Source organism: Cebidichthys violaceus, unplaced genomic scaffold (genome assembly GCF_023349555.1).
Source record: "Cebidichthys violaceus isolate CVI_PGR_0920_01 unplaced genomic scaffold, fCebVio1.0.p SCAF_13, whole genome shotgun sequence".
In the NCBI taxonomy this organism is placed as follows: Eukaryota; Metazoa; Chordata; class Actinopteri; order Perciformes; family Stichaeidae; genus Cebidichthys; species Cebidichthys violaceus.
Window position 1 is genome coordinate 1,680,498 of NW_027176296.1, and position 14,883 is coordinate 1,695,380.

The 14,883-nt window shown below is 43.2% G+C and overlaps 1 protein-coding gene across 2 annotated transcripts in view; it reads right to left on the bottom strand.

The window, feature by feature from the left end:
- The window catches only part of agbl4 (AGBL carboxypeptidase 4), a 372,526-nt gene that overhangs the window by 96,192 nt on the left and 261,451 nt on the right, over positions 1 to 14,883 (bottom strand). For both annotated transcript variants that reach the window (XM_068707293.1, XM_068707292.1), the window contains one exon: positions 14,389 to 14,605. In XM_068707293.1, coding sequence (XP_068563394.1) covers positions 14,389 to 14,605 — 217 coding nt within the window. The remainder of the gene's footprint in view (positions 1 to 14,388; positions 14,606 to 14,883) is intronic.

The window sequence follows — 14,883 nt, forward strand, 5'->3', positions numbered from 1 at the left end:
GCGACCCTTGGGTGGTATGAACTCCGCATTGAGGTGTTGCGAGGATCAAACACTGAAATGAGCCGTGATGATGGGCCTGGTGATACATGCTGCTGTCTCCAAGCCCCGGCCACAGAGAGTTTCCTGCATCAACCCGGTCCTCCCTCCCCTCCCTCCCCTCACCCTTAACCTCAGGCTCTGCTGTTTGAACTTAACTTCAGAGGACCTTTACATTTTTTAAAGAAAATATTCAGTGGACCAAATGCTGCTGGTTAATTTGTCCCTTTTTTTTTTTTTTTTCTTTTTACCTTTTTATCATATTTTGCATAGTATTCATTTGTGACATTTTTGTACGGCATAGATGAGCAATGCATATTGGTGGCACCAGATCCAGAATAAGCTCATATGGGTCGTCAGATATGTTGGTACAGTCAGTCCTATAAAAACCACAGCTGGCAATAGAACATCATTTTAGTTCAGAACACTGAAGTCGAGCATGCTTTAACTGATCAGCCGCTTCATTGGCTAATTATCGGCTGATACAAGTTTACTAGCAACGTCTAATCATATTCATGCAGGTGTTGATCGTGGCCATGACACTTCTTTTACTCTGCTGCTACACTCATGCTGATGCAGTTTCCTTCACCGTCCTAACCAGCTTGATGTCCTAACGTTTTTAGTGTTGGTACTTAATAATTGAAAGAGCTCATGTATATGTTTGGTTAAGGGGCAATGTGTAACATCTGGCCAGAATGTTAAGTCAAAACATTCAAAAAATAAACTCCTCCCCACCACCGGGGGGCTGCTTTGCCGGGAAGAGAGCAGGCAGCAGCTCAAGCTAACTACTAACCTTCAGTTAGTAGTTAGCTTGAATTCAGCAAGTACCGGGCACCAGTACCGGGGGTCTGAACTCACTGCTGCTGCCGGTACAATGTTAGGTCCAGCAGGCCACCAGGCCTCTGTGACTCCTGGCGCTGGGGTTTGTGCTGGTTCGATTTGTGTTGCTACAGCTCCGCTAAGCTCCATTTCCCAGAGGCCGCGGGGGGAATAAGACAATGGTGCGGGTCGTTTTCTTGTTTCTGCCACTTTGGATATAATCCAATAAACAAACAGTCAAAAAAGTACACAGACAGCTCCTGTTTAGTGAAACCGTGAAACCTATGAGATAGCAGTGTTATTGTGACCGTCTCTCAGAGATTCAGCAGTTTTGGTCAAATGTTCAGAATCCTCATTCCTTACTGAATAATTATTTAAAATGCTCAATTTCTTAATGTACAGTAAGTGTCTGACTGAATTATTATGTTACATTAAGAAATACTCACTGTACAACCAAAATGAGTCTATTTTTACAGGCAAAGTTGGACACATGAATATGCTTTACTGGAAGAGAGAAAAAGACATGTCTTTGAGTATTGCAGAACTTGTTTGGCACACCGCACATGCATGGCAGTACACACTAAGTACTATGAGAAAAACACCAGGCAATAACAATTCCGGCCGTTTAACTTGTGCATCAACAGTCTAGTCAGCCAGCCAGCCAAGCAGTCAGTGTCAGGGATGAGACAAGGCCATAATCCAATTCTGGTTTTTACACGGCGTCATGCCTTTACCTTTGACAGCGTGATTGATGTGTATGTAAATGTGTTTTGAGGAGGGCTGTGAGCAGCTAGTTAAAGCAGACATTTAGGGCTGCCCTGTCAAAGATGAATGAAGGGAAGGAGAGAGAGAAGAAGAAGAGGGGGGAAGGAGAAGGAATCCAAAATAAAGACAACTATTGATCCATGAATGAAGATGGACACTGGTGGAGCCCTAGACAAGGCGTTATGTACCTCTCGAGCATCATTCTGAATTCATAGGGAGCCAGTTTGACAGCTCCACAATGGCATACTACAGGGAGTCTCTATCGGACACACACCAAGCAGGAAAAGGTTACTGCCTTTTCAAGTGCCCTCGCTATTGTCCTCGCTCCCACCTGGTCCTTCTATTCCCTTCGCCATTCCTTAAGTCAACAGAGAAAAAGCACTGAACATTGAGGTCAGACGGCAGGTTTTTCTCAAGACACTGCCAGTGTGTGTGTCTGTGTGTGTGTGTGTTGTATGTCTCAATGTACATGTGCGTGTTCCAGCATGGGTGTGCTTGCGTGGTTTCTCTTTCAATGCTCTCACACGTCTCCGTGAGACTGTCATGTGGGCACTAAAGTTTAACAACTTCAGGGTAACCCGTTTCCACAGCAACCAAGGAAGGAGGAGGAAAAAGAAAGGAGGGAGGAAGGAGGTAAGAAGTCTCATCTCCTCACTCATGCACACATCCACTGCTATTTGAAGCCATCAGTCACTGGAGTCAAGTCTTCCCTTTGGAACTTAGCATGCAGGCACTGGCCTGTGTAACTGGCGCCAGTAATCTGTCTGGATATTGTCCATTTGTTATCCTAAGCACTGCGGGGGGAATGCGCTCATTTTATATCCTTCAAGATGGACAATTGGGCTGAAGTAAACTTCAAGTGATTTGAGTTGTCTGACAAAAGTACGCTCCCTGCCACTGCAAATCTCTGAAGCAGAGAGACGTGGGGAATGTAGACATCTTTTTAATTAGATCACATTAGATGGAACTGATTTGATTCGATGGAACTGAAATTGGGCCATATAGGAGCAGCAGGTTGTAACAGGATACAGCTACAGAAGAAAGTGATATTACAACCAAAATGATATTGTATAAATTTACTTAAACCGACAAAGTACTAATATATGAATGAAAAAATAAGTGCTCGCAGAAAACATGCAGCATTAAGCCCTCAACCCTCGGGGAATAAACTGACGTCAGCTGGTAAATACCCGAGTCTGAGAGGCTGCAACGGCTTGAAATATGAATGGGAAAGCACTTTTGCAGCAACATTTCACGTCACCTTGGTCGTTGGCAAAACGTTATCTACAATTGGGGGTTTTTATTTTACTGCCTGATCTGAAAGTCTTCCAGGCTTTTGCCGTACGAGCAAGAGGTAATTGTCAAAAACAAAAACTGTTGTAAAAATACCATCATTGAGCAAAATTAAATTATTTTCACTGCTTTCTCTTGCCTTCAGACAGCCCTGTCCGACAGGGAACTCAACTAAAGTGAAACTTATCTATGCTCTCTTCAAAGTAAGAGCTCTCTGTTGACAAAAACAGTAGAGGTACGTTTTCCTTTCAGTTCAGTTCCATGTCAGAAAATATTCTAAATATAGCGTACACTTAAACGGGTATAGATTTCTTTAGGTTGGGGATTTTATTTAGGTGGCTAATATGTGTTTTGCTGATGGCTCTGTCCACAGCAGTAAATTGCTCTTGTGTCGGTACTCCTGACTGATTCTCCAAACAGTGGCACCGCCCTAAACCCTTCACGGACTACGCAGGAATGACCTCCAAGTCTGTGAGTCTGTGAGTGTGGACATTGTGTTTGCGTCTTCGCCTCACACAACACCACTGTGAACTACATTTGGAGTTAGCTCGGCCCTAATGAAAAGTGCCTTAGTGGTACTAATGGTTTGTGATTTCTTTTGACCTGATTAGCATCTGAGGGTTAATTATTAAGACTAATATCTGTATTGGAATGAGCTTTAGTTTCTCAGGTATTCTTTTACAAGCCTGTCTGCATATTTGTGTGTCTGCCTGCCACTCCGCTGAAAGTATATGTAAGTGTTGCTAACTCATTAAAGCACACACACAGAGGACTTTTTCATTAGAGAGATGCGTCCTTTCAAATTCTGTCTTCCACAAAAGAATTGAAGATGCAAACTTGAAAAGAGAAGGCACACGTATATGACATATCTCAAAAGTAAGCGGCAAACAAATGGAAAAAGAAGACATTTTTCTTTGAGACTGCTGTTGATTTTCTTTCTCCCTCGCTATCAATAGGAACTCCTGCATGAAAATGGGGGAATGGATTGATGAGAAACAGAATACTCATTTCCTGCAAAGTGTTTCCACAGCCATCAGATGGCATCAAACAATGAGACATAAAAAGATGGAGAGGGAGAGAGAGGAAGTATACAAGGGGGAGAAATTGTGAGAGAAAGTATAAAAGAAAAAGGAACCCGTCATACCTCCTCCATGCCCCCCTGTGCCCTATGGACCCTGCACCCTGCTCTGATGTGACTCTGATGAAAAGCAGGCCGCAATCCCTTTCAATTTGGCCAGTGTGCCCCAGTCCTGTTAAAGGCAATCGACTGGCTGAACAGAGGCACTATATCACAATATGCAGGTGCAGACGAGCCCGGCAGAGGAGAGAGGAGAGACATGGCGCCTTAGGAGAGAGAAAGGGACTCTGGCATCCATCTCTCTCACACTTAGGCTGACGCTCAACCATGTGGGAGACGTGCACACGCACACGCACACACACACACACACACACACACACACACACACACACACACACACACACACACACACACACACAAAGGCTAGGACCGGGCAGCAGTGGTAGAGCAAGGAAACGAGAGGCGAGAGAGAATAGAAAAGTGGAGGAAAAATGGGATCTGTCACTTCCTTCCTTTTTTTCCTTTCTTCTCACTTCTGGGAAAAAAAAGGAAAGAAAAAAAGAAAATATATTTTGTGAGACGTGGTATTGGGACAATGAAGAGAAGGAAAAATAAAAACAGTCTAGAATTAGAGCACGGTGTTTGTTTTTGTGGTGAGTAAATGCCTGCGTAGGGGTGTGGATGCCGGTGGCTAGGCTAGAGCTTTTAGTTATCAGGTGTCTCCAGGCCCCCCAGGCGTGCCGAGCTGCTGGCCCGAGTCAGAGGGGCTGAGCCTGGGGTAAGGCGAAGAGTCAGGGCCCTTGCCTATGGTCGGGTGAGAGGCCAATAGACTGGAGAGAGCAGCAAAGGCCTGAAGGGGGTTGGAAAACTGATTTATTCTTTAAATATTCCGCTTATTGACATTCCCTACCATTTCCCGCCTGGAGTGTAATTAAGCATCTCGTGCTCAAGTGCTCCAGCCAAGCAATGTAGCCAGCATACTGTACGAGACCGCATATCAATCTCAGCTCTTCTAGGCACCATAGAGGACATCAGTGAGTGCTGTATATTGAGAGTGAGGACTTCTGATAAACACTTGGCATGTAAGAGCATAAAGCATTCATACCCTGTCACCCTCTTCAGGGGACGCTGAAGAAATGGAAACTAAGAGCTCAAGTCAAGGATTTGATGTCATGTGATCTGCTTTACAGAATTCCAATCACATGCGGTTGTTGGATGGTAAGGTCTATAACTGTAGGCAGGGATAAAACTGCAGCAGGTCTGCAATCATAACTGTTTAACCATGCGCTGCCAGTCATCCAGCTTATCACTAAACATATTGGCTTGGATCAATTCTCTGTATCTTGGATTCAAAAGTAATTTCACTCTGCAGAAATCCCAATATTTATATACATGCAACATCCAAATTAGCTTGCAGCCACACATTATTGCGTGCACAGACTGGGTTGTATACAACAGCACGAATGTACCTACTTGAAGAGCAACTTAAAGGTTGAAATCTTTACTGCATTTAAACAGGTTTCACAGACAGTGCTTTGAATAGGTAATGCAGAAAAAAGTAGGCGTCAAGAACAGTGTTCCATACATTGTACTGTAAAGAGTTTTCTTCTTAACATTCCCCTCCCCCCCCTTTCTCTCTCTCTCATGTCAAACTGGTTGGTTTCAATTCCATTTTAAGTCGGCACACAAACGGCACATCCGGCTCTGGATAAATATCACAAGCATCATTACCATCATAAACAAAGCACACTAATAAAAACACATTTTACAGGTCTCGTTTTCGCTGGATGGGAATGTCTCTGCCAACACTTGAAGACTGTGAAAAGATGAAATTAAAGTTTATTATCTCATCTTTACCACCTGCTGCTATTTGATTATCATGTTCATATGCCACCCGCATTCTTTTTAAATGGGTCTCCCTGCCCTGGGTGTTACATAACATGCGGCATATCGGCATGGCCACATGAATCGCACCCTCTCTGCTACTCTCTTGAACACCATTAACATAATATGGGGTTATGTCCTGTGATGTGGGATACAACTGGCCTAGCAGCTGATCCTTGCACGCTGGTTTCTGCTGTGGATGATATGTGTCTGTACTTGGTACTGCCTGACACGCGATAGCAAACTTCACAACACTAAACTGAAGGTCGCTCTTTAAAGGATAAAGACAACTCAAGAACTCCTGAGTCGTCGAAAGCCTCAACCTGCGGGACACACAAAAAAAAGCATATGCACAAGTTCATATGTGTGCGCTCACACACACACACACACACATAAAAACAGACGCGCACACCTGATGAGAACAGGCCAAACTTTATTCCTTACAAGTAACTTTTGACAAGTTCTCCTCCACATCCTGGAGTTGTATTCAGACGTGCTAGAAGGGTGTGCTGGAGAGCAGTCATGTAGAAAGAGAATGCTGTTACTGGAGTTATTAACAGGCTCCTGTGTTTCCCTCCTCTCAGCTGAGCTATTCAGAGCATAGCGTCCTCGTCTGCCACAAACACATGCCGACAGACAGACGCAGCAGACGGACACACCGTGCAGCCCTTCTACGCGCTGCGCAGTAATATGTTTTTTGCCCATTTACAACAAATTAAGTTTCCCTCAAAGTGAATTTCAAGCTTGGCTGCCTTTGGAGGGCGAGCAACTCTCTTTTCATTAATTTTCATTCTTTTCCCTCAAAATAAATGATCTACTGTACGGCCCGCTCTGCGTTACTCTCCTCTCCTTGTCTTTTCCTTTCTCTTGTTTTCGGCCCTCTTTACCTTCTTTTTCCTTCTTGCCGGGCAATGGAAAGCAATTACACTGTCAGAAAGGTGTATTCTGATTTATTAAAAGCCTTGAATGCTATCTGTTTTGTTCCCTCTTTGTGTCCCCCTGGGTCCCGAGTCCTGACACCCAAATGAGTGCTCCATCCTGAGCGTCATCTAAGAAGCCGGCAGAGTAAATATCCATTGGCAGAGGAGGGCAGATAGACGGCTGCTGCATGGATGGGAGCAGGTTTGCCTCTGAAGCCAAAGAGGTGGGAGACAAAGAGAGGCAGAGAGGGAGAGCGATGTGTCTGCTGACTGCTGCACTGGCTCAGTTTAAAATGACATGCTTCTTACTCTTTGATTTCATAAAGCAGGTCCTCAACTATCCACCATTCACAGAACTCCGGTTCACAGCACTGTAGGCCCGTAGACATCGGCCGTTCAGAGAACTTTTCATTTGCTCACTTCCTATTCACTGAAAGGCAGGAGAGACGAGAGAAGGTGAGAAACAGAGGGGGAGAGAAAAGAGACAGAGCGCTAAGCCATTAAGGTGTGAATACGTTCCAATTTCCAAAATAAATATTATCTCTGTCTGAGTAACCCAAAATCTGTGTGCTTTTGTGCCAACATTATAATAAGGATCAACAAGGGGGTCAGCGCTGCGTGAACATCACACCATCAAATTCTGCGAGCTTCACCTGTGATACTTTAATCTATTTACCTCCCATATTTCCACGACACACAGTTGACCTGCACTGTGTAAAACTGTAAAGTTGAACACGCCACCGGCACAGACACCAAATCCGCACTGCCTCCTTTTCACAGTAGGGTACGCATTAACAACCATGCTAATGCGCTCCCCACCACCTCCTAATTCTCACCACCTCTACCTCATTACCGCGTTCTTGATCGCCAGAGACATGGGAGAGATGCAGGGGTGGGGATGCGTAATAAAGCATCTTATATCCTGGGGGAACCATTGGTTGGAGATAAGAGGCCAAACAGCACTGTAACGTAAGGATATAGATCATAAACCTGCTTATCCTCTGCTCCCTCTGGACCAGCCTTCTAAAGTTAACTATCTGGGGCCAAAGGACAGTCACGTCTCAACCTTTTTCTCAGATTCCTGCTCCAGACTACAGATGCTGTCGCGTTGGGCTGATAGAATAAGGGTCACTCACTAATGAAGCGAAATACAAAGCAGCATAAAAACAGGAATTGTTGCCAAGAAACATGCAATGATACCATGATGACCTTTTCAATCTTTGAGGATTTTCTGACGCTGACTTGCCGTAGGCAGTGATTAACATATTATTAGACGATAAAGAGTCTAGCTCTTTCATCCAGATACCTGTTAGCTGCTGCCAAGGAAAATACAAAACTTCCCGAGGCCAGCAGAGAACAATTTATGACGAACACAAAAACAGGGAAACAAAATGGCAAAGGGGTAATGCAAGGACCCAGAAAGTTAACAACAAGCAGGAGACAAACACAAAGAGAAACTTCATCAGAAGTTGTGGAAGTAAGAAATATAGAGTGAAAATTAAATTTCCACCCGCTGATACAGCTGTATTCCTTAAGTTGCCTTGTCTTTTTCTTTTGCATTTTCCTTTTTAAAAATGTTTTTTCCCCCTTCTTTGATGTTTAGGCCACAGCTAATGCATTCATGAACAGTCTGCCACTAAAGGGAAAAAACCCCTCTGTTATCTTGAGCTGTTTACCTCGCCGCTTGGGGAAGAGCGGTTTGCTTACTTGAGTGGTGCCAGCTTGCTTGACTGGTGAAGTGCTCGTGCCTGTCTTGAATATATGCTAACAAAGCTACAAAACTATCTATGTTTGGGGGAATATATAGCTAACATTTCTAATCGTCTGCCTAGCCCCATCTGTCTCATCTGTTTGTGGTGCTGTAGTGAAAAATATTGACATTATATTTTGCTTCCCTATAAACTGTATGATTGAATGCATTTTTGTCCTGCCAGTAAACAAAAGCCAGTCTTTCACTATTTAAATACAAAGTGGATGTTCTAGAAGTGGCCCTCTCTTATGCGGTTTCACTTTGCAGTGTCACCTCATCCACATGATGAAGTGCTGATTGGCTATTCAGGTGTTGGCCTTTAAAGGCAGTCAGTAGTTGGAGGGCTCTCTTCATTACAAACCATTCACAGAATAGCTCCAGTGTCAAGAACTCAGCTCTCATCCGCTTTCAACAAAAGTTTGCATTAATTAGTTACTGTAATTAAAACTGGCACTTTTCCAGATTGCATGCTGTCACATTACTTGATGACAATGTCTGATGTGAAAAAACCTTAGCTAAGAAGATTTGAATGGTGTCGATTTCTCAGTCCTGCACAAAAGTGAACTTTTCCTGTGACAAAGTTGTGCTGCTCCGTATGTGTTACAGCTCAAGTATTATATAGTATATATCCTTATAAGTTAAAGCTAGGGTGGGTAGTGTATTTTAGAGACCTTATCTTTTTTTTAATATTTCATATATTTTTAATATTCAAAAGATAATAAATCTGGTATCTGTGGCTGTCGCAGGACTTTAATAAGCCTGTCCAATAACTTTATTAACTTTCTTGCTAGATTTAGCTACTTCAGGAAGCTACTGCTGCTAGCTACCTTCATTGGAAAAGGGTTCGTGACACTGGGTCGGGTCGGGTGTGTCGGATGGATTATTTCAAAATCTTAAAAAAAAGCGTACTTTTGCTGGTTTCTAAGATGTTGCTAACCCTAGTTTTAAGCAAAGTTACATCCGGACTGTACAAGGTTGTGATGCAGAGTCGAAACTTTTCACACATCACAAGATGTGATGATGAAATGCTCATGACATTAAAACTGTAATTGTGATTCCGGTGTTTACAAAGGACAGTGTAGAACACTCCCTTTAAAATTTATTTTGCCATTTTCTTATTACAAAAGAAAACGTTTTATGTCAAATTTGACTCCTCATACCAGATGTTGTACCTGATTTTACCTCTGTACCTGACAAAGAGCAAGACATGTTATATTGTAGCTTTTTGTAATGTAATATCCACATTTTAAAGGGAGTGTTTTATAGTGTAAAGAGTCTTTGGGAGGCTGAAATCATAATAGTCTCTCATTAACCTGAGAAAAGGAATACGCCTTGCATGTGGTGTGCTTCCTATGTTTTCTGTTTCCTCCATCAGTTTGCCTAGCTCCTCCAATGTGGCTGCTGACCTTCTCCTCTCTCCACGGCTGGAGTGGCTATTGATTGGATCTTGGCACATAGTGTACAAACATAGAGATAAGGAGAGAGAGAGAGAGGCAGCCAGGCAGATATAGCTGCAGTGCCCACTCCACTCCCCTCCTCTTGGTTAAAAAAAAAAGAGGGAAAAAAAACAGAAAAACCCTGTTCTTCGAGACTCCACTCCCACTGAGCAGACATGGTACCTGAACACTGATAGCAGACAGGATTAGGTCTAAAATTCAATCACAACAGTCTAAGTAATGTTAAGTCACTGCAGCTGACAGTGACCGCTGACTCTCTTCAACACAGTACAAGTGATCTATCATAATCTTGCTTTGATTTGGGGGATTTAAAAAAAAAGAACTGAGTGGATGTGACATCTCTGCGCCGTGATTCTGAGATCAATAGTTTTACTTGATGTGAACAGAGTCACAGTATAATAGCGAGGCAAGGATTCAGGCCTCTTAAGTTGCATGCAGGCAAAGTCTCAGACAACCTTAAGGCTGGTGTGTGGCCTGTCCACTCTCCCACCCTGAAGTCTCCCATTTACACTTTCTCTCCATCTGGTCTACAGGCAGAGGCTGTGCTGTGTCAGAGGTGACTAATAATGTCATGGACCTGCCCTCCCCGACGGGGCCAGCAGAAGGAAAACTCAAACTGCTGCCTCCGCAACTCCCGGGCAGACACTGCCCACTGGTGAGAAAAAAAAAATTGCTTTGTCAACAAGCAAGGTAGGCAAATGAGGTGCTTCAATTCTAGATGGCCAGGGGACACTTGAGGACCGTACAGAAATAAGGAAATAGTTTAAAAGGAGGAAGGAAGTAGGCATCTTTTCAAAAAAGCTTGTTAGTATTGTAGCAGGTCAAACATGTGTTCTCTTTCTCTGTGTCTTTGTGGACATGGATGCCTTAGGGGGAGAAATAGAGCGAGAGTTTTACTCAGATACTGTCAGGATGGTCTACAAAAGGAAATGTTCAGACAGACAGGGACCAGAAGAACAGACGAAGGGCCATGAACCCTGCAGAGCAGGAAGAGGAAGAATCCAAACCCCTCTCCTCTGGGGAATAAGAGAAAATCTGCTGGTATTTGTCTTTGTGGATGATGATGTGTGTGTGTGTGTGTGTGTGTGTGTGTGTGTGTGTGTGTGTGTGTGTGTGTGAGAGTGAGTCTACAAACAATTGTGTGTGTGTGTGTGTGTGTGTGTGTGTGTGTGTGTCTAAATGTGTATCAAGGACCTGTGTGTTTAGGCATTGTGGTTAATTACCACCAGCTATTAATGAAATAATCCATTTACACACACAAATACACACGACAACAATTAACTCAAACTAAACAAGGTTGTGAAAATATTTCTCAACACTTATATCTAATGCACATTGTGCGTCGTCTATAAGCCAGATACCGTCTAACTCTCAGCCAGAAAGTGTTTAAGCATATTTCCTAAAAATATCTATAACTAACAACAAGTATTCCTTTAAATAAGTGTTTTTGCCTGAGGGCCTCAGGCTGTGCAGGTGTTTAAGGGCACAGTACTTCAGAGATATAGTATGGGTCCAAAGGTAATGAGTGAAAATTAAACATCTGTTGGTTGCCAATGTCAAGACATTACAAGTGAAGGAATATTTTCCCTTTTCTTGGTTTTTGTAGTAGTCTGGCTGCTGCGTTCTGTACAGTTTGTGAGTTATTTTCTAATTTATGCCAGTAAGGAGACCAATGCTAATCCGAACGTGAGGAAATTAAAGCATGTAGGATTGACTCAGTGTCTCTGAAGCTCAGATATGAACAGATTTTGTCAGTATTCCAAGAGACAAAAAAACAAGATTGGACGACCATGCTACATTATTCTAAAAATCAACTTTGGCATCAAACAACACTCCTAGGTTTTTGACAGAAAGCTAGTGGGGCTTCCAGGCTTTACAGGACACATTGCTGTTTATCATCATCAGGGTATTCCATCTAATCCACCAAGAACCAATCACTGCTCTTCTATCTCTTTCTATTTTGATGTTTGGAATATGAGACGCCAACATATTTGATGGTCAGCAGTGAAAAAAACTACCACCCACGCTGTGAAAATTGTAAAGTCTCCATTGGAAGGGGAAAACAAGTTAAAGTGAAGAATCTGAGATTTGAGCGCTGATCTGAAAATGATATTCAGATCCTTCTGGCTTGCCCTTTTCATTTATCCCAGAACTGTTACATCTCTCTCCCTGTTTCGCTACCTCGACCTGCCTCTCTCAATTAAGATGACTTCTAACAATGCAACTCAGCTGAATTCAGTCTGGTTAAATGCTATTTTCACTCTGCTCTGAACATTGGTTCGAGTAAGATAATAAAAACATAACTGCCTTATTAATTAGTAAACACTTCCTGGCTCATAATAATGAAGAGAGCTGGAGGTAAAAACTAAAAAGAGATGACCTTTTTTTTAACTGTATCTAAGTCGACCAGGGCAGGCTGGATAGCAGTGATTTTGTACAGAGGAATACATTACAGAAAACAAATTAGTCAGCAAGATAGAAGAATGCCAGTGCAAATGGCCCTGGCTCTTATTTCCATCCTTATGAGATAACTGTCCCATTAGAAGGTTAAAGCTATTGTGGTGTCCCTGCAAAGACTCTGCCTTGGAAACGGCAGCAATCCGTCTTTAAACTTTGATGCAGCCAGAAAGCTTTCCTCATCCCTTCTCATCCCTTCCCCTCTGACCTGTGTGTGTGTGTGTGTGTGTGTGTGTGTGTGTGTGTGTGTGTGTGTGTGTGTGTGTGTGTGGAGTTACATATGTGTATGAGATAGAGAAGGGGGAGAGAGGGTACCAACCAGAGAGGGAGCAGACAAGAGAAAGAGATATGAGAGGGTGGGGCTGGGCTGTCTGCCACCCAGGCCCAGAGAACATAAAGAGAAAAATACGGCCATAAAACCTCTCTATGACTATGAATACTAATTCTGACTCTGTGAGCCAAACCAACCGAGTCTGTCCTCTCTCTGCTCCCCTATGTCTCGCTCGGAGAAATGATGTGGCTTAAAAATAAAGCAAGAATACTGTTCTGCACATGCAGGCAGAACTGTAAAGCTTCGTATTTACTATATGTTATATATGACAAAGTAGCTGTAGATTCAGAGGGAAGATTAGTTAGGAGCAGAAAAAAATAGATACCAAATACCTACATTTAGGCAGAGTTAAAGGCCACAAACAGAGCGTACGCTAGCCTTTCATATTAGATTAAATGTTGTAGGCTACAATTATCAGAACAGTACAAACATGCAGGCTCTCATGTGGCTCAAAGGTGTACTGCAGATATACATTTTAAATTAAATTAAATTCAGCAAATTTACTTGGCGACCTACTCTTTCTATCGTGCCATGCTACTCACACCAAGCATGCATCACTTGATCAGATCGCGGTTGCTTGCAGCATAAAAGGGCGATTCCTTTCATCTACATAAAAACAACACAACGTGATGATTCGTCTGACTGCACCGCTTGGTTTGCTGCGTTGGAAATAGAACACACCAGTTCTTCTTCTTCTGTTGTATTTCTGACAGACTGGCTGCTCAAGGCATGTCTGCCACCCAATTGGTCATGTCATTTCCAACAGAATGTTGGGGACCTGTAGTGAAACGCACTCGCTGTTACAACAACTATCCACAAAATGAACCAACGCTGAGATCCTAAGTATCATACGTTAAAAAAACTGAAATGTTGACATTCTATTTTCAATAATGAATTTGCACTGAAGCTGCTTTTGAAATATGATCAAAATTGGAATAGTTTTATTGTAACTGCAGGTCACTAGATCTTTTTTTATAAGAGGTATTCCTGTTTTAAAATAAAATTTGAACCACACCGTCAGCCGTTTCATGCCATGGTTTTTAAATTTTCTGAATTTTATGGTCAGGTGCTCTTCACAAATACCTGTACTTTCATGGTGCCCCCCTTGCAGCAAGCTTTTCTCTGAAAAATGTTGGAGGACAGAAGAAAAAGTCGTAATCGCTCAAGCATTTCTAATGAGTTTTTCTCCTACAATTATTTGATAAGAGCAGACAAGACTGGAGGCAGCGTGTATGATACACTAGCTCCTACTGCCGAGGTGAGAGCTCTGCTGATTACACGCAGAGCCATTTACACACTCACACAAACATGCACAAACACACACACAGCCAACGGCTTACAGTCCGTCATCTCAGAGTGCAACAATCCTAATAATAACACGAGAGGCTGAAGTTATGACCGGCAGGCACACCTAAGTTACCAATCTGGGTCTCCTTATCCTGAACACACACACACACACACACACACACACACACACTACAACCCTTCCACCCCTTATCTTCACCATTCGACTTCTCTGCTCCAGCCATAACCACTACCACCCCACACACACACTTTCTCCTCCACCTGCTCAAAGCGCTTCCCACCTCCCAACTCACCACACTGAGTCCCAGTTGCTCCCTCTGCAGGTAGGGCAGGTTCCTGCGCTCCAGGCTGGCCAGGTAGTGCTGCAGTCTGGAGTAGGTGTAGGGGTAGCAGTAGGCAAAGTGGTATACGTCGTCCTCTCGGTCAAAACAGAAGGCAAAGGACATGACATAGTTGCGCCGGTGGTCAGGACAGCGGTAGTAGTACACGTTTTTGGCGGGAAGCCTCTGCCTGCGACAGAAAAGGGCAAACACATTAATGGAGAAATTAGGGAGGTAAATTACACAACAGTTTTTTTAATTTGGTCTGTTCAGGTGAAGATGTGAGGACCACTGAAAGCACAGACATTTTTGCAAGAGAAGGAACTAAGTGCAGAAAGTGTAACAATAGACAAGGAAACTGACTCATGAGTTACACATAGAGAGATGAGAAATCACAACGCAGAAGTTGCATCAGCTTGTCAGTTCGTCGTCTCCAACAAATGTTGAGTTCAGCTGGCAAAGGGGTGC